This window comes from Sitodiplosis mosellana, unplaced genomic scaffold (assembly GCF_009176505.1).
Source record: "Sitodiplosis mosellana isolate CC-2019 unplaced genomic scaffold, AAFC_SMos_1.0 Smas_scaffold_6167, whole genome shotgun sequence".
NCBI classification, from domain to species: Eukaryota; Metazoa; Arthropoda; class Insecta; order Diptera; family Cecidomyiidae; genus Sitodiplosis; species Sitodiplosis mosellana.
Genome location: NW_022601408.1, coordinates 2,221,327 through 2,245,726, shown reverse-complemented (window position 1 = coordinate 2,245,726; position 24,400 = coordinate 2,221,327). Strand labels below are relative to the sequence as shown.

The window sequence follows — 24,400 nt, the reverse complement described above, 5'->3', positions numbered from 1 at the left end:
TTGCCAAGTCATTTGCTGTCCGAGCGGAATTCGGAAAAAATTATGCGATTTAGCATCCCAAAGGGATGCGTACTGGAGTTCTTCACTCCTAGAACACAATGGACCAGGCTGGATCCACCTTCTCCACAAGATTCACTTTTCGGTATTTGTTCTGATTACCGCTTTCATTCATTGAACTTATTATCATAGCAATGTTCAGTATGTTACTTCTTCAAACCAGTTATTTGTTATCCTTTATTCGGCTGTGTATTGCACTTGATTTTAAGACTCTCTTGGCATACAATTTATTCAAAACTTAAAATTCATTCGAAAGCCGATGCAAAGAACTGCATAAAAAATGCTTGAAAATGGGCTGGCTAAAGAGTTTTTATGATTTATCACTCTATTGCGCATTTTCTGATGCGAAAGAACTCTCAAGGCCATTCATGAAATAATGTACAAGGGATTAAACCGTTTTTCTATTGATTTTATTCAGCAAATTTGTTTGTCCATTCGGTTGCGATTTTCATGAAAAAGGAAATAATTTAAATTCAAAAAAGTCAACTCACTTTGGAACTGGAGGCCATTGTTGTCGGGCAGTTAAAATTTGGATTCTCTACCAGAGTGAGCACACAAGAGTAAATAAAATTAAGATTTTGCCTTGCCTTGCGTCTGATCACGTCTGATCGCGTCTGATCAGAAAACTTTGTTTCTTTCAAAGTAAATAAAGTAGACACAGAAAACAAATTACGATTGAACTTTGTACTACAATAGTAGCCGCATATACCGGTCACTCTAATCTACTTGTATTTACAGCTGATTCACTTGAATAGACTCATTATTACATATATTGTATTGGATTTGTTTAATTTACCGATTCGAATTTATATCGCGTACTTTAGGTACTTTCAATTATTCAAGCGTTTTACTTTTGTTTATTGAGACTGCAATTTTATTTGCATCGATCAAACTGATTAACAAATGTCCATATTGTGACAAATGCGCCCAAAATTGAATTATCTGCAACAAATAACGCATGCAAATTGATCATTTTGAAATCCTACTCTGATTGATTTTAAAAGTTTGTTGAATTGGATCTTGCCTTTCGATCGCGTAGTTTGTTCCAAATTATTGCCTCTTTCTGTTTTTATTCGTACTACAGACAGCTGTACCGAACATGATCTTCACTGGGCCGGAGGGGTCATATTCACAATTTTTTTTTCATCTCGATATTTGACTCCCAATTACCATTCACATCATTGGCATCGACCAAAAAATTACAATAATCATTTTCATAATGCATTATGGAAATGCAATTTGACATAATAATGACTTTGACCGCACCGGCCGCGAATTAATAAAAACGAATTTTGTCCGTTTCGATTTACCTACCGTTTTATTACCTATGATGCTCCTCTGTATTCCAGTACATGCATCCAGTGAAATAGAACGGCATCGAAATATAACACCAACGTCGCCTGTGTGTTTGTGTGGACCTGCTTAAGATGCCTAACCAACATGGCTTTATGAAAGGATGATCTACAGCATAAAACCTTACCGAGTTTGTGTACTACGCCCAGAGTGGCTTGAACATTGGAGCTCAAGTTGATGTCCTGTACACGGACTTTACGAAAGCCTTCGATCGAGTTGATCACAGCATTTTGATCCAGAAGTTGGAAACATTCAATCTACCTCAAAACTTGCTGGCATGGTTTAAGTCATATCTGGAAAATCGTACCCAATTTGTCAAACATGGAGCAAGTGAGTCGGTCGACTTTACATCGTCGTCGGGTGTCCCACAGGGGAGCCACCTCAGTCCAACACTGTTTCTGCTGTTCATCAACGACATCGTGGATCAAATGCCCCAAGATATCATGATATTATTGTTTGCTACGATATCAAAATTGCCAAAATCATCAAATCTCAGCAAGATTCGGAGATATTGCAACAAGCCATCGACAAACTTAAACATTGGTGTGACGTGAATCGGCTGCGCCTTAACCTCAAAAAATGTGCAGTACTATCTATCTTCAAGAAACGTGAGCATTTGGATAAAAGCTACACCTATTTCGACCACACCTTCGACAAAGTGACTGAACATAAGGACTTGGGTGTTCTAATTGACAGAAAGCTATCTTTTGCCAAACACATCGATGAGGTCTAACACTTATTTATTGTAAATTCATTTTGTTCTTTGTTAAAGCCATCCACGAATTGGCGACTTAATATTCTTATCATTGAAATCAAATTTGAATTATTTATCAAATAGCATCAAATGCTCTAGTTACGTTTCAAATCATAGTCCATGTCAACTCAATGCACTCTGCAATCAACATGGATCTGCCTTTACAGACGTAAAACTTCTCGTCAATTTATCTACCGGTATAAATTGAGCGACGACTTTTGCTGTCCTAGAGTCTCAAATTAACGCGTAATTAAACGCTTCACATAGCCTCTGTCCCTTGGATACGTTTACCAAAGGTTATCTTGGACCGTTTGCCATAGACTTATATCAGGCATTTCCATCTTGGTTGCATGACTGTTTTCGTTTTCATGTTCCTACTATTGTGATTACCGCATAATTTACGAAAAGAGCCAGGTTTTTAACGAGGTGAGAACTGATAGTTATCGAAACCTATTGCTACTAATTGTTTATTATTTTAAATATGTAACAGTCTTGCGCTCTTTTCCTGCCAAACCTCAATCAAAACCCACATTATATTCAGCCAGAGCTTGGCGGTGTTTGATAAAAAAAAAAAAATAAATAAAATGTTTTACCATGTAAAACGAACTTTTCCGCACATTTCCGGTGGAATGTAAAATATAGATCACTTGGATGGAATGTTACAATTGTTAAGTGATGTTACCATAACCATGAAGGACCCGGATGGTATTTATGTTCATCTCCGTTCAAAGACCTTTCATATGATACCCATATTGACCATACTATGTAAAAATGGTATGAAGTCCATCGTGGTCGACCATCGTGTTATAACACCATTTAACATCACTTACCATGGGAAAATCGTGTAAAAACAGTAAAAAAAAAAATTATAGAATTTTTTTTTGATCGAAAAATCCAAGGGTGAAATTCCATGATATACCAAAAGTACCAGATAGACTGGTCCAATTCGGTCCAACTTCTGATACATTCAAGATATTTATATAAGACACCATATTTAAACAAAATCGCTCAAGAGATTCGAAAGTTATCGTGTATACAAGGAATTTTCGTGGGTTTTTCGAAACAGTAAAAAGGACATCAAAATCGTCCATCGTGGTGAGAACACCATTTAACACGGCTAACATATAAAAAACAGCCAGCAATAGCCAGAAAATGCATTTTGAAGCGAAAAAAGTAATTAAAAACAGACCATCATGGTCGGCCACCTTGGTAAAACATCGTTTAACACGGTTTACCACGAAAAAATCGCGAGGAAGACTAAGCCAAAATTTGGTTTAAATAACCAAAAAATGCATTTTTTTTTTTGTGGTGAAAAAAGAAATTTTTTCCCGAAAAAATCCAAGGGGGACCCTTTGATGAAAATCTATGATGTAGCAAAAGTACCAGATGGACTGGCTCAATTTGGTCCAACTTCTGATACATCCAAGATATTTACGTAAGCTACCTCCTGGCCAAATTTAAGCAAAATCTAGGGGAATTTCTCACGAAAAGAATGAATGAATTCTTATAAATTTTGAAAAATTTCTTCCGTTCGGTCCGATTCGATCAATTTTTATCTATTCGTGTAAATAAATGTTCATTTACACTGAACTTGTGTTCTGGAAGTGGGTTTTGGTGGATCTCAAGGATCGTTCAGAACTGCTCCCGGTTCTGGAAGTGGATCTTCAGGATGGGCCAGGGCATTGTCAAACCCGATCTGGTCCATCCTGAGGATCCACCAAAACCCACTTCCAGAACACTTTTATTCAAGTAATATCGTCATTTCAGTACATTTTCTTACAATTTCAATAAAAAAGAAGAAATAATAGACATTTTTGCACATTTGCTCAAATTTTTTGTGTGAGAAATGCCCCTAGGCAAAATCGCTCTACTATTTTGTAAGTTATCGTGTATACAACGAAAATTTAAAATTTTCACGACGATCGCTATACTTTCCTTCACACTTCGTGTGCGGAAAAGTAATAAATAAATGTATGTATGTAGGGTAGTAAGAGCGAAAGAGAGGGATGGAGTGTGTGTGTATGTGTGTTAATACACTTTAATTATTTATTATTGCATGTTTTTAAGGCACAACTAAAACAACGGTGTAAATTTCGCTATACTTCAAATTTAAATGCAATTATTTTATTTGTATACATCTTACATACAATTCAAAAAATAGCCTTAAATTTAATGACAAAGTCGAAAAAGAAATTGTCGGTGAAAAATGTAATGTAATTGTGAAATAATGAAAAAGAAAAGGAAAACCTAATTCTTGGAATGTCTCTAAAAAAAAACTCATTTGTTTATATACAAAATTGCACTAAATCGCTGAAGCAAATGGTATTTGTAAAAAGTAATTCCAATAAATATTTACACCTTTAAAACAAAAGTCAAAATAATGTTCAACTTGATGGGGAAACAAATTCAGAGCATAATAATGTTGGTTAAATGAATCTTCGATGATGTTGAATGGTTTATTTTTTGAAAATGGTGTAATTTTCCTTAGTATTTTTTTCTCATTCAATGTTTGATATTGTTTCGTTTTACTTCAGTTTGAAAATGCATTGATTTGGAATTACTATAAAATATTTTGTTTGTATAATATTTGTATGCAAATTGTCTATTGATACATTCATATAATTTCTGTCAACTGCGTAATAATCCATGTTAATTAATATTGCATGTCTCCGGTAAAATACTCATTCAAAGAAAACCTCATCCACTATTTCACTTCAGGATTTTTTTTTTTTTTTCTTTTTCATCTTTTACATTTAATGATTTTCATAATAAGGTGATGCTAAGAGATCAGCCAGTTTAAATAGCAATTCAAGTATAATACAGTTAAATGATTTTTGAGGTGTCTCAGTGAAAAAGAGAAATAAATAAATAATATAAAATAAAACATAATAATTTTGTGATAGTGATTGGTTAGTAACCAATGGTTATAGATTCCAAAATGTGGTTTCTGGAGCGATGTGTACCAACTACCGATTATTTTAACTTTAATGCATTTAAGTTATTCAGCAATTTGACTGATTTGATCGGTAAAGTTCGATTTATTTGTACATTCAGGTCGTTGTGTTGAGAGAGCATTTTGGCTTTGTCCGCCGTATTTCCAACAATGTTTCGAAAATATTTACTCTCAGCCCGTTGTGTTGAATCATTCGCTACGGATGTTGGCGGCCATTCACCGTTCGTTACCCGGCCAAGTGTTGGTGTCGTCTGGATACTTTTGCTGGCTAATGTTTTTTCCGCCGTCGATTTTTGAAAATTATTTTCAAATAAAATCTTTTTACCAATCACAGTATTCGATAAGTTTCTTTTTGGTGACTTCGATGTGGACGATAGAGACGATGAAGATGATGATACACTCGATGCCGTTGACACTCGCAGCAATGATACATCTTCATCTTCAATCCGATTACTAGATAAAAGATCAAAAAAGAAAAGAAAAAAATTAATCAAGTGAATGAATTTATTCCCAGGCTTTTTTTTTTCATTTATTTCAGCCTAAGTGAACCACAAAAAAGAATGGTTATAGGAACAACATTTTGTTAGCATTGAATTTTACCTTACTGACACTAAATAAGTTGGAGCAGCATGAAAGAAACGAAAAACAAATCGATACATTCATTATTTCGAGAGATTTATCAAATCGAATGATAACTAAATGAAAACGTTGACAAACAACAAAACGTCAAATTGATAGTAGTTCAATTGATTTATTAATAAAAATGCAATCCATGTTATTGATCGCAAATGCTTAGCCATACACGCTCATTTCTATATAGGATATAAATTGTTGGTTCTATCGCAACAATTTTATTAGTTGGGTTATTCAAAATAGCACATTTCAACTGACATAAGCTCACAATGCACATAAATTCGAGTCTTTTGGTAGCGGATCATTTGAATTGTTGAAAAAATCACGATAAAATAGTCTTTTGATTCAGTTCTAAAACACTTTTCTCGGTAAATTTAGATTTTTTTTCTTCAAAATTATTATTCATTTTATGGCACTCTTACAATGTTAAGGCTCTAATTTGTTTGATTGATCATTGAATTTTGAGAAATTGGCTGAAAAAATCAAATTTCCTTTCCTCAATGAAAATAACATGATTTATTCCAACAATTGAGTTAAAATTGTTAAATATGTATATGCATATAAGTTACCACAGAGGTGTTTTGATTTTATGAACCTCGGTCTCGTATCAATGTCAACCGATTTGCACAGAGTATAATGTATACGTATTTTTATTGGGTTGGGTCATACGAAGCCATAAACTGAGAGAATAGTGATTCCGAAGATCAAAAAGACAGTTTTAATGAATTTAAGTGTGACAATTGTGTGTGTGTGTGTATCTAGGGGCTTTTTACTCTTTTTCATATATGCGATTTGTACGGATAAACGCGCATAGATTGTGTGCCACAGTGAAGTGTGTCGAATTTTGCACATAGTCACGAATATTACGCATAGAAGCGAATACGCGTGCATATAATGACGCTACGATGCGATTTAAGACGCATCAACACAATGTCAACATTCTGTTGTATCGTTAAGTTTCGTTCAAACAATATTTGACATCAACAATTTCTGTCTTTAATATTTATCAAATCTCTTGCTAATGAGATTGTTCTTAATTGATGAAAATTGAATTTAAATATAACACAAAATTAAAATATAATAGCAAAGAATAAGAATGAAAACGAAAATCAAAATGTTATATTATACAAATATTGAAGTAAAATCGCCGATAGTTTTGGTAGATATAAAAATCGTTGAAAAAATAAGTGCGACGATTCATTATACTTGGAAATAGCATCTGGATTATAAATAAAAAAAAATCCATATGAAGTTAACAAAAATGATCAGCAAAAAATGTGAGCCGAAATAAGTACAAATCAAACACTTGCAGTCAAGTATTTCTTGAATTTTTACATGAAAAAAGTCGTTGCACTTTGAATTCAAAATAGTCGATATTGTGGCGTGTGACCAATCAGAGAAGGAAACATTTTAGTAGAATTCATGCGAAATTATTCGCAGTATGAATGGTCTATGTGCAGTATTCGGACATCGAATGTGTGCACTTCTAACGAATAGGCACCGCATAATACGCATAGTACGAACAAATCGCCACATACTATGAGTTGAAGCGCATATTCTTCGCATAAAACGAATTTTTCTCGAGTTAAATGCCCCTAGGTGTGTATGGAGTGTAAATGGATTTTTCTTTAGAAAAAAATGTACATGAATTCTCTCAGTTTGCTTGTCGATTGTCTTTTGAGTGGAGAGTATGTGGGTGTGTGAACTTTGTGCGAATTTAACAGTCTTTGTAATGCCTTGAACTGGCACATGTTAGGCATAAGTACACAAAGCAAATGATATTAATCGAACATAGCAATACAATTGATAAAATACAATCACAAAATAGTACCTGGCCCGCGTCATTTCTATTGCATATCATCATTTTGGTTGTGTTAAATGAATGAAATAAAAAAATGAACATAGAATACCCACATAGTCATCCGCAGATTGATATTCGTTTTTGTTTATATGTAGTGTTGTTAGGATAACCAGGCCACACACATAGAATGCAGCGTGAAAAGAATGAAAGAGAGAGAGAGAGAGCGAGAGAGAGAGAGAGAGAGAAGAAAAAAATATGCCGTTTTGTTTTGTATCTTGCTTCAAAATTTCAGAGACTATTCGAATTTATTGCTAAAGAATATTGTTACAGTTGGTCGATGTAAATATCAATTGAATGGCAAAAAATACATTGTTCAATAGATATGATTGATTTGATAATGGACGCTCATAGATATGATAGTGAAATGAGAATGCAATCGATAAAAAGCTAAGCGATTCTATCAATTTTCTGAATGCAAATGAACGGAAAATGGTGCCGTGGTGTTCGATGAATGACAATGGCAGTAAATTATGTGTGCCCATGGCAAGCGAATGAAACGATGTTGTTGTTGGCAAAATTGAACGGTAATAATCGGCTGTATGCGGTACGGCTCGTAGAATACGTTGCACATACGAACGAAATGTTTGAGAAATGTTTTTGCGATCAAATAACCAAAAATTGTTTAATGTGAAAAAAATAGCGGTTGACAAATTTCTGGAAGAGAAAAATGCCAAACACATTACTACTTGAAATTAAAAATAAAATTAAAATTCAGTTGGGATTGGAGTCTGTTTTTTTTTGTGGAGACTGTTGGGTGGTGTTGGTGCATGTGTGTGTGTGTGTGTGTGTGTAAATGTGAATGTAGAAACTTAATGGTAAATTGAGTGAACGGAAATTATTCGATTCTTACCTATTCGATCCGTCAAAATTCATTGAAATTGGTCGCACCTGAAGCAAAATAAAAGCCATTTAATCAAAATTCAAATTCGAACAAAGTAGTCGAATCAAATGTGATAACTTACTCGATCAGTCTGCGTTGCGGTGTTTACGGTATCAATCATTTGTTCGGATTGTATGTCATTTTTACCGTTATTCACTTGATCCATTTCTGCTTCAAGCTTGCTTATCAAATTTTGCTGAATTCGAATAGTTCGATCCTTATCATCGAGTTGACTCTGTTTGGCGCCACCAAAACGACATCAAAAACAAAACATAAAAAATCGATTAGAAATATTTTAATTTGTGATGCATGCCGACTAAAGACAATCAATGATATTTTACTATTATTCAAGAGAATGATGCGGTAATAATACATGAAAAAAGGAACAGAAGATGGTCAGCAAATCAATCCGCTTACTTAGTAAATATTAAATATTTTTGGTTTTACATGGAAATAAAATAATTGAATAATTTCGCTATGGAGAATGACATGCTGCATTCGACAACTATGATGACTGTACAGTTATTGTTTGGTTAAAGAACCGTATGAATAAATTACATAGAATTCAAATTTGAATGGAAAAACAAAGAAATAAATAGAAAATGTCATGTTTTTTTTTTGGTTATAAATTAAAAATATGACACAAATTCAGAAGGTAAGTATTGAATGAAACATAAAAGAGATGTTTATTTATTGTAGCAAACCGAAACGAAGCGAGTGACATCTTATCGATATTCTATCGTCATTCACGAGCTGAGGCATTGTGTGTGTGTTTGGAATCGAGTTTTTATCTCTCATGTTTTTCATTATTTTTTACTCTTTTTTTAGATATTGATTTAGTAATTGGAATGAAAATTCGTGCCCGTATTATCCATGACCATAACGTGTTTTTTTCTCTTTATTTTTATTTTGTATTTGATCATTTCAGATCGTTTGTTCTTTTTTTCTCTCGGTTTTTAGCATAGGCTCAATAAAAAACGGAAAACAAATCGTTGTTGTACGTAAGATTGAGAAACACAATTGTTGAAAAATGATAAATCGAAATTATAATGGATACAGAAAAAAAGCGAAATGAAGAACAGGGAACGCGTGCTTAGTACCTGAAGATAAACCACCTGACGTTTGAGGTCAACCAAATCATGCTTCGGATCGTCAGACAAAGATGGTGAATAATTATCACGTTCTTTACAGTCCACATTGGTCAATGTACCGTCATATCCACCGGATGCATCGAAGAATTTCCCATTATTATTTTCAAATGAGTTGAGAGAAGCCGTCTACAGTGCACAAAGAAAAAAAAAATCAAATCAAATCAAAATTAGTTCGATGGATAAACCAAAACTTCAGAACAATCAACCAAACGAATACAACACAAAACAAATCAAATTTTGGACAATAAATTGATAAGACAAACTGAAACATACCCTCGTCATCAAATATTCCTCGTTCTGGTTCAACAACAATGTTATAAACAAAAACAAACGATCAACACGCAAAAAACATAAATCATATTATAAAAAAAAAGATAAAATAAAATCCAATGAAACAATCACATCATATAAACATGCGACAAACATAAATTAGCTTGAAAATTAAACAATAATTAATTGAAATTGAATACAGGTCGAGTACAAGACGTACACGTAACATGCAACATACAATCAATTTTGACGTTAGTTAAATGCCAACACTTACTTCCTGCAAAATGCTACGCAACTGCAGCAACTGTTGTTTACAGTATTGTACATCTTGGATCATAGAATTTCGCAGGGTTTTATCCAGCATAAAGAGTTGCTCATCCGGAGAACCATTGGCAGAGTCGCGTCCAAATTGCGATACTGTTTTATGGATTAAATTCAAATTTTCAATTGAACGTGGACTCTCTGTGCCATTGAGATTGGTATGATGCAGACGAGACCGATTCAAAAGTCGCGTTGATCGAGCTGGAAGCTGAGAACTGTTTACGAAATACAATCGAACATTCAAAATTAAAACATTGATGCTGATATTGGATGAACGAAAAAATTTAACTAAATCGAGCCACTTGTTGAATCAATCACCGATTTATTTACGCACATAATTGGCTTTGGATCAGTCTTTGGAACAATAAATGCATCGGACGGCCTTAGGTCAGTTTTTATTCGCCTTGCACCAAGCGGCGAAAACACATTCATTATGTACTTTCAACGATAGTTAATTAGTTTTTTTTTTTCTGCACGCACACATTTAAGTTCACTACGAAGAATATATAATTTTGTTTTGCAAAAAAAAAAAAAAAAAAAAAATAATACAAAAAAGACAACGGTATAAGCTATAAGACACACAATCGTGCCACGGTAGCATGAATCATTCGCACTGAATGACGTGTGATAGACGAACAACGTACGCGACCCGCAAATTTTTTTTTCTTCTGTGGTTCAAACGTTTCGTTCGAACGTCTGGATCGAAGAACACACACTAATCATGCCATTTCGATTCTAAACTGTCATTACACAAATAAATGTTTTTCTTTGCAAAATAGTACGCAATTGTTTGCGATTTTCTCAGCGAACGCACGAACAAAAACAACGAAAATGAAGATAAACAAAAATCAGCCCAAACAAAATTTAGGCAATCGTCATTCACTGGGAAATATTGCGAAACGGTGTAAATAAATTCTGTATCTCATACGCGTACGAATCGCAATAATTTCATATAAACACCGAGTCGTCGGCAACTATGGTACGGTATTCAATGTCACGATAAAATTCCCGTAACCATTTCATCGAGCAAAGTAATTTTCGATTGCCTACTGATCATACTTTCAACCGAGATAAACACTCTCGACATATCGAAACCATCAACAGAAAAAATTATATAATACGACACTCAAAATTACATTAAAATGCAATTAGTTTCAATTATGCACGTATATTTAAAAAAAAAAAAACTATGACAAATATTCTTTGTCATATCACGTTCACGCGTCGTTCTGCTCCACGAATTCGTGTTTTGATGTGATATTGACTTTCCAACAATTACAGTCAAAACGCTGTATAGCTCCCACTAAATATTCAAAACCACAGTCATTCACATCATTTTCATTCACCGTTGCAAAAGACAGCACGAAAGATAGAGACCACAGGTCAATCATCAACGACGTGAAATAAACACAACTCAGCCGGAGGCAATGAAGATCTTGAAAATTGACTGGTTTTTCTTTGTTTTTTTTTTTTTTTTTTGGGAAACGGAAAACGATCAATTCACTTCAGGGGAATTTAAATTAAAACAAATAACAAATAAAAATGGTCAGCGCATCGACGGTAAAACTGAAAAACGCGCAAAACCTCGCCAACAAACAAAATCGAATTGTAAGTAATCTAAATTAGCTCTTGGTAGCTCAGTTAAAAGCAAACATTGCGGCTAGCGAATGCAGTGAAGTGAAAAAATACGAAAAAAAAACGAACAAAAAAGAAATAGATTCCAATAACTCTATCTATACAAGTGGCGGCATACAGAGCGCGAGCCCGTACACACCACCTAGGCGATTGTGAATGTGTTTGTTGTATTTATGCAAGTGCAGCAAAACATAATAATGCAACAACAAAAAATGAAGAGCATTGCAACCGTTCGGTTTGGCTCATCGCTAGAATAATTTATATAATTTCTTTTTTTTTTTTTCGTTTCGTTTGCTTGTTTCGAGTGTGTGCTTCCAAATGCACGGTGTGATTTCGTGCGGCAGGTGAAAGTGAACGCATAGCGCATTGTTTGACGATTTTTTTGCTTCTTGTAACTAGTTTCCGAAAGCCATTCAACAAATCGTAATAAACAACGTTGTTGGTTTTTTTGGGATCTTCAATGCGGTAGCAACTTTGGGGCCGACAACAATTTATAACTTTCAGTGCAACGGTAACACTTCTCCATTCATATATCTCTTCAGTAGTTGGAAGAAGAAAACAAGAGAAAAATAAAAATAATTTAAATAATATTCGGCGGTTGTGCGAGACAAACAATGTTGCGAGTATTGTGTCTGTCTTCTGTCACGATATTCAAATTTGTTCATTGATTTTTGTTTTGCTTTTCTATTTATGGATTGTGAAAAATAAACTAAAGAAATCGGCAAACGCTTAAGAACCTTGCATAAAGAGCGAGAAGGAGAGAGAGGGAAAGGCATTTTATGGGAATTTGTCACGAAAGACGCGACAAAATACTCAAGCCAAACAAGTGTGTGAGTGTGTGACGGTATGGATGTTAACGCGATTTTCATCGAGTGCGCTACAACAATTTATTCAAATCATTTCTTCAACTGCAGAAGAAAAGAAAAGGAAAAAACAAATACACACTGGCATCGTGTGCCAGCAACAAAAACCTTTTTCAAAACTGAAACGTTCTTGTACACTTTGGCGAAAGGAGAGAATTATTCAATATGCTGACCATAAATAGCATTAATATGCTGGGGGATTTAGCGTTGTGTTTTTGTTTCTCTCTTCCATGTTATAGCAAATCAACCAAGTAATTTGGAACGTTCTTCATATTGGAATTTCACACAGCGCTTTGTTTGTTCAGACTTTTTTTTTTTTTGGGTGAACATCCATGAATGTATGACGAGCTAAAATTTTCATTTGGGACGCTAAATAATCATAGATTCGTTTGTTGAAATGAAATGAAAATAAAATTTACCTAATGATGATGTGATTATTTGTTATTGGTCGGTTTGATTCCATGACGGTCACAGACGTTTCTTTGGTTATCGTTTTGAATTCCATACTCAAAACCAATGTTCGTTAGTAGATCACAGAGTTCAAAATATGTAAGCCAATTTACAGATCGACATATACATGAAATGCGATTTTCTCGTGTTCGTATATTCTTTCGTCGACAAATTGAAGAATTAAATCAGGCCAAATAGCGAGGTGAACGAGAGGTGAATATATTCCATCGCAGGTAAGACATGATACGATCGAGGGAATGGAATTCATATGGGAGCATCGCTTAAAAATGGTGAAATGCGATTGAAGTGATCTTATTAAATTGGCAGAGATCTTTCACAACAAAAAAAATAGCAACGTTGAATATGGTGACCACTTGGCTGGATGCTATTCGATATTTTATGGTTAAATGCAAACAAAAATCACTGGCATGCATTTGTACTCGTTCATGTGTCAAATGAGGCCTTCAATTTATTCAGATTTATGCACAAAAACATTCACATCGCTACATTTCTTTGGTCCACGCCTTCGGATCACTCATTTTATTTGTAATAATGAACAATAAATGCACAGAAAATATTTTTCATCGTTCGATTCAAGCATCACAAACACACAAACACAGCGAAATAAATGGTAATAAACAATAAATGCACAAAACAACACAAACTGTTCGGAAGCAAGCGGAGAACCTTTTTATTGTTCTACTGTCAGCCACGATTCGAATAGATCAAAATGTTGGGCTGATGTTGGTTCGAGTGAACGCATTCAGATTGAAGTGTTCGCGCATCGTTGAACTGCCAAAGCAGCTGAGCTGAACAATACATGAGAAGAAATGGTAAGAAAATGTTATTCGAGCTACACACAATCACCGTACAACATATTATTTTCATGTGCAGCACCAAACACAACACAGACATCCGAGCGTCCAGCAATATTCACTTGAACTAAAGTAAAACAACAACAACAACAGAAACAGAAACAGACACATTGTCGCGTTCTCTATGTGTGTGTGTGTGAGAGAAGAGGAATGTTTGTTGATGGACATTTAGCGTTTTGATTTGACTTTCTTCTAATGACGGCTATGCCATTGTGCTCACTCACGGCGCTCGCACGTAGATGCGTATGAGATATGCGTACGTGCAGTACACGTCAGACACCGAGCAATCGTCACAGTACAACAAATGTTTCGTTTTTTTTTTCTCTCGACAGTTTTTATTACTTTTATTCAGTGGTTGCGGCTGTTTTTAGCGTAATAAAATACAATGCGCCAGTGTGTGAGAATGTGTGCTGGTTGGTCTCATTGTTGTTTTGCTCATGAATACATTCGCGTATCGACATCACCAAAGAACTTGAGCATGAACGAATCGAAACGAGAAGAAGTAGAAGAAACAAAAAAGAACCAAAAGCCGTCTGACATGGATTTGGATTAGTAAAACTAGTGCGGCTTGACTCACGTCTATTTAGCTGTGGCCTTTCGCAAATGACATCGACTTTGCACGCATTAAACTATACTATTACCGCGTGATATAACTTTGACTTAGTGACTGTTCCAATTTAGTAACTTGGCTTTGCATAGGTCGTTTGGTCGTTGACTGAACTTGTTCAAGAAATTCAAGAACATCACACACATCAAAACCGTATCAAAACCTTGTTCGCCCAATTCCCAACCAGATATCCATTACAGTTTTGTGCAACAAACCAAAATATATGTACATATGTTTTGAAGTGAAATAATTGCGAAACGATGATACACCATTAAATACTACAGCGCTATAACACCGTTTGAGATATTGCCTAAGTTATTGACACCAGCTATTTTACAATTGAATTACGGTTTCTTCAACTTATTTTGTTTTTCCTTTCTTCTCGGTTTTATTTTGCTCTTGTTAATTCCGTGAGCATATAGAAATTGGTTATTCTTCTTTAATTTGTATACTTCTTGCCGATGGGCTGCAGTTTCTTTGCTCTCACTCACGTAATAAACTTCACGGAAAGTGCCTGCCACATGCAATTCAATAATAGCACGAATTGGAGAGGAAAATAAAACAAAACACAATTTACCCGCAAATGAAACGATAACGGAAAACACATGCTATTATTAAAATGTGTTGATGTAATGTAAAATAGTTGTATGTGTCTCTCTCGGTTTCAACAAAAAGTCACTTTAAATGGCAATTAACATGAAATATTACGGCTTTAAGTTTTAAACGATTTTGCATATTTTTTTTTCTACATTGTTCTGGTTAATGGGTGCAAAATGGAACGTTTTGTTTTTTACAACAAAAAAAAAACAACATTGAAATGAGTTATTGAGTATGGTTTCGAATGGAAAACAGACAATTCTGTCAAATCAATTTTTTTTTTCATTTTACAACTGATTCAGGAAAAAAGTGCAGAAAAAAATTGTTTACTTTGCGCAATGCAAGTCTCTTTTAAATGCATACCTTGAGCTAGTTTTTTTCTTCATTTATTTTGGAAGAAAATGGAGGAAATTCAATTTTCACTAGTTGAACTTTTACATTCTTCTGCAGCTATGGAACAACTTTGTTCTTCAAAGAATGATATTTTCACCATTCTTCTGCATCACACAGAAGGGTACATACCATGAATTTTGTTCGAAGATAATGAAACACATATCTTCAGCGATGGGATTTTTTTTTTCTAATTTTAAACTTGTTTTATGCAAAGCCGCTAAATAGTTTAACCATGAAAAGTCTTTCTACGCTGATTTGCCGCATGAATCTTGAAAAACTCCTGCAGTTAGGCATATATTTTACCGCAACATTTATTTCCGTTGATTTACTTTATGAATGGTCTTTTTTTGTCTCGTTCGCTAAGTGAATTTCATTTGAAATTGCATGCTAACCGGTGGCATATATCCTAATGATAATTCAGCGGCGTTTCTATTTTATGACTGAAGCAAAGTGAATTCATTGCTGCGACAGTTAAATGTGGTAAAAATAGATGCGAAAAAAGCGATGAATTTTTTTTCTCGTTTGGTTTAGCGTTTTCCAAGCCTAAAATATCGATCGCATTCCTTTGTTTTATTTGACCGTAAAAGGCAATTCAATTTATACAGTCACATTTTACCTTTGTGATTGTTCAAGTGCTAAATGGGCTCGCTTCATCATAGAAGAAAAAAAGTATTTAAACGAAATCTACTTACACAGAAATGTCTTGGCATTTATTTCGCGACGTTTTTAATAAATAGCTCCAATCCCTGAAATGTCCACCACCGTTCTGTTCGAATTCGTTCCACAGTTGAGCTTCATCAAGTCGATTGACTTTTGTTGTGCTGCCATTAATGCTGTTCGCATCCCCCACCGCACTTGGATTCGATCTGGACACTCGATCAATGGAATCGATGCTGCTGTTGCACTCGAAATCCATCATTAAATCGTCCGAGCAAATAGATTCACATGGTGATAGAGTGTCAAGCGATTCGGCTCTTGAAATGACTGATTGCCGTGGTTTTGCCTGCGGTGCATACGAATTGGTGGCACTGTTATTGTTTGATGTAGGCTTTCGTTTTATTGACGATTTTGCCGATGATGTTTCTTTTAGCGTGGGTGTATCAATCATCGAATGCAATTGTGTACTTGATGCTAGAAAATCAAAGAAGAAAAAAACGAATGGTGTTGAGAATTTTCAATGCAATTTCGTTTGATAGAACTATGCAAATGAGTCATTTGGGTTATACCCTGATTATCGCCAAAACATAGCACTGGTTGATCGGCTATTTCGTCATCAATCAAAAAATCTCGGCCACCATCACCGTCCGAAAATGAGAACGAATTCGTTGCATGTGTTGGCGTTCCATGCGATATCGGGCTAGCCACTTCGAAAATCGGTGACACGTCATTTATATCTTTTTCATCGGCATCTTTGATCGCCTCAGCGATTTTCTTTTTATTATTGTTATTGTTGTTATTCTTGGAGCTTAGGTCATCCGATGCTGTACTACTGATTAGACTGTCTGATGGTGATGTTTCGTCATCAATTAGGATGTCATTCAAAGAAGCAGTTAGCGCTGCGAACTTTCGATCTTTCACCACATCGTTCGTATTTGGTGCTGACGGTGTATCAAATTGTGATTGAGGCATTGTTGTTGAGGCTGCACAAAAATCAATTAAAATTAGAATTGTCGAATCCAAGACCAGGAAATAAAATTAAAAACTCACAGATCGAATTAAATTTGTTGTCAGTTGTTGATGTTATCGTACTGATATCGTCATCATATTCCATTTGATTGTTATTCCGTTTGCTCGAATCACTGCTGCTTATGCTAAAACCATCTTTTATAGCCATCACCTCGCCGATGCTCATTCCCTGATAAAATTCAAGATTGAATTGTTAAAATCAATCGATTAAATTCGAAAATGCCAATGACCTCATTTCAAAGGTTACTCACGGTTATAGAATTGGATGCCGATGGGCTTTTGCTGAGATATGCAGGCGCCACCATCATTCGATTGTTCCCCTTTTCTGTGACCGAATTATCCCGTTGTAGTTTTTCCTCTTCAACCGTTTCACCACCCAATGAATTGAACGACATTTGTCGATTGCTCAACTCAATGCGTTTGTTGATGCTGTCGATGGAATTGATCGAAGCTCTGTTGCCGTGGTTATTTGTTGCTCGAACCAAACCACTACAAAAAATACATGTAAATTTAATTCTTATTCTGCTTGCGAAATAATATGCAAGTGTGCATTTGCAAAACAAAAACCAAAACCAAATCCAAAACAAAACCAAACGAAAAAAAGAATATCCCCACCTCAAATTAGCAGGTTGAGTTTTTGAGCTGTACACAGTGGGAAGTTGTGGCAATGCCAACGGTTGTATACTATCATCGGAAAGTGAATCTTCGGCCAAATCGCGTACATGAAATTTATTTCGTCCACTGAAAACCATTTCAAGGTTTCTCGGTCGACTTCTTTGTCGCTGTGGCGATTTTTTTACATCAATAGCGCCACTGCTGTGGCTGCTTAGGCTTCCGATGCCCGAATCAGCCGATATTTCACGTTGCGATGCCTGAAAGCCTTTCTTTGTGGTATTTGCTGCTTGTTTGGCATTTTTCACGTCCATTGAATAGCGTGGTGCTAAGCTAACTGGCACTCTGAATGGAACTGGGTACTGTGGCTGCGGTAAACTAGATGTGTGCAATGTGAATTTCGAGACGATTGTCGTTGCCGCTTGTGGCGTCGGACGATGACTGAAATACAACACAACAGCAAAATAATAGTAGAATAAGAGACACACAGGAGAGAAACGAAAAGAAAAAATGAACGGAAGATGTCTCAATGTTCAAAATTATCGATGCAGAGCGCAAACAACATTTCTAAAACTGACAAACCGAGCAAAAGTGCCCGCTCAAACTCTCGCATGCAAATGCTAAAGTGTTCCCTTTTCAACGATGGCCCGTATATTTATAGAAACCATTGGAATGGTTTTACTGTCTTTCATCGTGAAAATGTACGTGTTTGTATTTGTGTGTGGTTTGGATTTTTTTTGTTATTCTGTTGTTGTTATTTTAATGATTCGGGATTTTGAGTATTTAAGTAGAGAAGAAAAAAAAAACGAACTCACATTTCGTTTGTGTGCAACTCGGTGTTGATGATCGTGTACGAACGTTTTCCGCTTGGTGGCTTATTCTGATTGAAAGTGTTTTGAATGGGATTGGATTGCATGAAAAACATCTTCCGTTGCATTTGTGTGTTGTGTCGACTGTTTTCATAGTTATTGTTGTTACTATTGACGGCTGTCGCAATCATCGAATCGTTATCTATTTTCGGATCGGTGCTCCTCTTTGACTGTGATGATTCGGACTGTTTACGTGGCGATGATATCGGCGATGGTGGCAGCTGAAAGTGAACGGTTGGATGTCTTTGATGCGATTCATTGCTTGTAACCGACGATGCAATCGAACGACGTGAGCCGCACGCACTCTTCGAACGTGGCTTAGCTGTAATAAATGTTGGGACACATGCCAAAGAATAGTCCACAAATGAAACATTTAAATCAACGATAAATTTCGAAATATCTGCAGTTTGTATGTTCTCTTATCACATATTTACCATTAAGTTTAGCCTCTGAATGATTATTGTTCACAACATTTTCGCAGCTCGAATTTTTCGGCACCGTTGACGCTGGCCTATTAAGGCGGAATCCAAAGCGTGTGCTTCGATATGGAGCGCCTGCTGCTTCTTTCTTTGGTGGCGACAGCCGTGGCGTTGAACGACCCGTATCACTCAACGATTCAATTGACTCCACTGAAAGTCATATAAGTAATTTTAATGTAATTTTTGTTGTGTTGCTTGCATCCACACCCACGCGAGCATAAAAGATCCCATCAAAGGCGCAAACACTCACCCGAATTTCCATTATTATCATTGTTGCCAATGCAGCATGCATTGTCCGTTTTCAAATTATTTGTCGAATTCAAACTATTGTCCTTTAATTGAGCACCATCAGCAGTTAATGTGCTCCGTTTTTGCGACGGTAATTTCTTCTTAAATCCGAATGACATTGCCGTACCCCTGGTCTCAACGGACCGGGAACGTTTTTTACTTTCTGTTTGACCCTGTAACAGAAAAAAAACACAATGAAAATGATATTAGTTAAAATTGCAACGTAGAACCACTTTTGATGTATATACTGAAAAAAAAAACCAAAATTAAATACACAAATATTGGAATAGCCATTTCAAACATGAACTCATTATCAAAATACAATTCGAATGAAAAAAAAAAAATCGATAATTTTGCCGTGTGAACATAAAAAAATGTCGATTAATGAAATGTATTCACCATTTTACATCCAGTTGCGTCATCAACATTAATTGTATCAAATTCACCAAGATTAATTACAACATTGTGGCATTCATCCATATTGGATTTGCCAAATCGACGGCCGAAATAAAATTCACGTCACTAACGAATTTTCGACAATTTTGGGATTCGGCCCAGTTATTGCTGAACCACACATTGGGAACACATTTCCTCGGGTTTTTTTTTTTCGTAGTTGTGGTTGTTCCGTTTTCCTCTGTAGTTCAGTGAGATTTATTGTTGTTGTTGTTACTTGTCAACGATTATTGAAACGCAATTTGCGCAAAAGGTTTCCAAAGAAACAATTCACTTGCCACGATTTTTCAATGTCACACTTGAATTCTTTTCCAATTTCGTTTAGTTTGGAAATGGTTTATTGTCTTTCGAAATATTTTTGGATGGTTTGCTTTTTTATTGTTTGAAATCTCAAGTGTTTCTACATCTTTTGAAGTGAAACGATGATAAAGTCTTTTCGAGTTTATGTTTGACTGGAAAACTACGCTCATCGTTCCGATGTAGTGGCATGTCGTGTTTGTTCCAGGGGAAAATTTTGAACAGAGTCGCAATTCACCGGGTCACCGCGCAATTAAATGAAACTAGAGGGAAACATTCGACACGACCAAAATGCTCCCTACACTTGGATTCGGAGTGGTGAGTACAAGGATTGGGTGAGTACGCCGCTGTTCGTAACACGGTGAGCGTGTTGTCAGGGCTGTACGGCGCAAGTGCACTGACGAGGGGTAGTTATTCATTGGATCGATAATTCAACTCGCATGCCATCTGCAGCACAAATGATAACAATAAGCTTTCATTGTGGTTTTCCATTTGATTTTTCTCGAAGTTTTATTCCGTTGTTCGCGCTTTAGATTTTTCCAACTTTTAGCTTTGAGCTTGCCGAATAAGCACACAATTCCATCTATTGATAACCGACTGAAGTATGGCATTCGAGTAAAATGAACGCTGAATGGATTGCGTGTGAAGCGCACATTTTCAACGGTAGAATTTCACGCGGCGCGATTTCTGCTCCACCAGTATTATTTTGTCTGGGATATACTGCCTGCCTGGGTTTCCGAAACTGAAGAAGGATTCTCCATCTCTTTCTAACACGCCATTTGGGGAGTCAGAATGAAAAAAAGGCAATAAAATGGTACACATAATGGGACCTTCAATCGCGCCGTACTCGTTTCAGTCCTATGATGTGTAAAAATGTCCCCACGCATTTCGACGATCTATTTGGTATACCGAGTACAAAAATAAGTCTTAGGAATACAATCGAATAATCAATACACACCTTTATCTTGATCGAATTCACCACACACACACAAAAAACATCAAAAGATTTTTATTGATTACAACATGGGTTCTATTTGTGTTTTGTTTCCATTAAATAAAATTTCGATGCAGTAATTGAATCCTCCTGAGAACTCAATTTCTTTTTTTTTGCGTTATATCAGTTTTGACTTAAACTAATAAATGTGTTGGCACTTTGACGTCAAACCGGAGAAATGGCCAACGCAGTATGTTGCCATAATTGGCGATATTTTAAATAATAAGAACGGAAAAGGAGGGAAAATAAAGAAATTAACTTGATTTAAATCGAGATATTGTCACTTGTTGACCTTTGACCTTTTTTTTACCGAAACCGAAATATGAAAACATATTTACGTGTGACATGTAAATTGGTTCAGTGAATTGAAACAGACGATGGGAATTTGGTTTATTGCTTGAAAAATATTGAATGAATGTCTCGTGATTTGTATCGTGCATCAGTGAGGATCATGTTAATATAATTTTTTATCGTTCACCGCCTCCGTTTTGTTTTATGCTTTCATTTGGTGATTTTCATATCATAACAAGTAGGCATCCAAACATGCTTAACATATGTATAACGTACATGAGGTTTGTTATTATGGTTTTTTCGGTTGTAATTACAATTAGAGAATTATAATTAGAGAAAATTTTTCATTTCTTGTTGTTGGCTGTGAATGTGTCTTTTGTGTATTCTTCTTGTCGTAGTAATTCGTGTCGTGGGAAGTCCAATTTACGGAGCTTAGGTTCATTGCAATGTTTTCATGGAATATATTTTGTATTTATCACCGTCATAGCAACTGAATTAAATACTATTCAAACAGATAAAATAGATGATGGTGAGAGATGTCGGTGTTGTATTTTAGTTCTCTCTTCTGCACCTATCTATCTCTGTTTCTCACACTGTAAACCATAGGATTTCGAATGAAAAGAATTGCATAGAAACATTATAATCATCAAAACTGACTTAATGAAAACGCGTTAAATGATAATTTAATGTGCTTGTTTCGTTTTGTCTGGCTCGTTGATCTGTGCATGTGTGCACTTTTCTCTTCAACATGTGTATTATGCTTTTGTAAATCGATTGTTGGTTTCTCTCATTGCGAGAGAGAGAGAGAAAAAGAGAGAGAGAGAGAGAGAGAGAGAGAGAGAGAGAGAATGACAAAAGGCGAATTAAATTTGAACATTCGCATTGAATTCGTCTTTGCTTCTTAACGAGTATGTTAAAGTTAATCATTTTGTTCGAAATGCTCATTTTATGTAGGCTGCTATTTTTGTTGACAACGACGGCGCCTTGTATGCTCGTGTCCTTTATGAAAGTGAAATCGAAATGTGTGTGTGTGTTTGTTGAGAGAGAATGAGTGTTTTGTTTGACGTTTTAATGTGTTATCGTGTGCGTAAACATTGCGCTGATGATGTTGTATATGCGATGCCATCGATTAATGCCATAATCCCCAATTATTCGGCTATGAATAGGCTCAATGAAAATTCCGCATTATATTTTATATCAAGTGCTACATAATTCATTTTGAATACGAAAATTTTATATTGGTTTGAATGAGCTGTAAGCCTGATTTCCCGGATTTTCGATGCACACACTCAGACACATACTCAGAGAGGGAGAGAGGGAAAGACATAAAAAAAGACCCAGATACACGCACACAGAGGCAAGCGTGTGAAAAAGGGAAAAACAACAGCACACAAATCGCATCGTACAGAATTGTTAATGTCAATAAATCAACTAAATACGAAAATAATTAATTTCATTTGTGGTTTCTAGTAGAAACGGGCGGTGTGTATGTGTTTAAGTGTGCTTGTTTGCTTTTCTATTGACACATGAAACCAAATACTATGTGGAACCAGTGAAAAGGCATTAATATTCCCGTGTTGTGATTGTCGTTACTTTTTTATTTTTTTCCATCCAATGCTAATCGCATTTTGAAATCGAAATTAATTTCAGAAAATGAGTCATGTTCATCCTGGATAAGCATTAGCTATCCTCAATCAATTTTGCTACTGGAAATGCAGACTATTCATTCAAATTCGTAACCAACGAACAAAGAGAGAGAGAAAGATAGAGGAGATACATACTTTCAGAATTCAAAGGAGGCAAACTAAAAAACATATAGTGTAAAACATCAAATTACCCACTGTCTTTTGCCATTGTAGGCAAAATGTCATTTCACCTACATTGTTAATACATTGAAACACCGTTCCACCAAAAATGTAGGTAAAATGACATTTTGCCGACAATTTTCATACAGTGGAGGTAAACTGACATTTTGCCTACAATGGCAAAAAACAGTGGATAATTTGATGTTTTACACTATATGTTTTTTTAATTTGCCTCCTTTGAATTCTGAGAATAGAGAAACGATTCTTTTTCATCGTTTAAATGCGCTGTTTAATTGGTAATGTAATGAATTAAGGTTGTGCTTGTGCTTGTGCTCAACGGTGCATACATCCAATCCACTTATTTAAACGAAAAAAAAAAACGAAATAACGAAAGAAAGAGAGAAAGAAATTTCATTTATCGATGAGCATCAATTCGGTTTCGACATTTCGGTGATTAGAACGAGATTGCAGACAACTAAACTGATCGAATGCAAGCACATTGACGACAGGACAAGCACGCTTCTTGCATGGTTTCACTCACTGAAAAATGAACTTTCCGTGCTGATACTTTGTCCACTCGCTCAATCGCACGCACACATACACAGACACAGTTAAGAACAAATAAACAAATGCAATTGAGCAATATGAAACAACTGGATAAAATTGAATTACCTCATTTTCAATCAACAGAAAAATGCTTTGTTCGGATATCGATGATCTAGTGTTTTTTCCATTGACCGTTCGTCCATTACTCTTATCGTTCCAATTATATTTTTGCTGATGCAAAAGCTCCCGATGATGCAGTTGCTGTTTTGATGCACACTTTCCCATGAACGTACAGTCTCCGAATTGGCAAAACGGCTATTGATCGATTGTTATATGTCTTTGATGGCAGTGTGAGTATGTGTGTGTTGAACGGGTACGTTTCTCACATCTGAAAAACCAATTGATGTCTGTAGAAATAAAACAAAAC

General features: G+C 35.6%; 1 protein-coding gene across 29 annotated transcripts in view; it reads right to left on the bottom strand.

The window, feature by feature from the left end:
- Positions 1 to 4,255: 4,255 nt before the first annotated feature.
- Positions 4,256 to 24,400, bottom strand: part of LOC129575769 (putative uncharacterized protein DDB_G0277255) — a 35,079-nt gene continuing 14,934 nt past the window's right edge. For 3 of the 29 annotated variants that reach the window (XM_055459773.1, XM_055459771.1, XM_055459772.1), the window contains 15 exons: positions 24,100 to 24,380; positions 19,550 to 19,760; positions 19,255 to 19,449; positions 18,767 to 19,142; positions 17,955 to 18,392; positions 17,591 to 17,828; positions 17,361 to 17,508; positions 16,880 to 17,293; positions 16,346 to 16,784; positions 10,187 to 10,448; positions 9,916 to 9,939; positions 9,592 to 9,768; positions 8,574 to 8,726; positions 8,462 to 8,499; positions 4,256 to 5,570 (listed from right to left, as the gene is read on the bottom strand). In XM_055459773.1, the coding sequence (XP_055315748.1) occupies positions 5,138 to 5,570; positions 8,462 to 8,499; positions 8,574 to 8,726; positions 9,592 to 9,768; positions 9,916 to 9,939; positions 10,187 to 10,448; positions 16,346 to 16,784; positions 16,880 to 17,293; positions 17,361 to 17,508; positions 17,591 to 17,828; positions 17,955 to 18,392; positions 18,767 to 19,142; positions 19,255 to 19,449; positions 19,550 to 19,760; positions 24,100 to 24,258 (3,705 nt within the window). In that variant the 5' untranslated portion in view covers positions 24,259 to 24,380 and the 3' untranslated portion in view covers positions 4,256 to 5,137. Of the gene's footprint in view, positions 5,571 to 5,717; positions 5,728 to 5,848; positions 7,598 to 7,812; positions 8,266 to 8,461; positions 8,500 to 8,573; positions 8,727 to 9,591; positions 9,769 to 9,915; positions 9,940 to 10,186; positions 10,449 to 16,345; positions 16,785 to 16,879; positions 17,294 to 17,360; positions 17,509 to 17,590; positions 17,829 to 17,954; positions 18,393 to 18,766; positions 19,143 to 19,254; positions 19,450 to 19,549; positions 19,761 to 19,986; positions 21,234 to 24,099; positions 24,381 to 24,400 lie in introns of those variants that run through there. The other 26 variants (XM_055459775.1, XM_055459778.1, XM_055459776.1 and 23 more) reach the window with 22 other exon arrangements.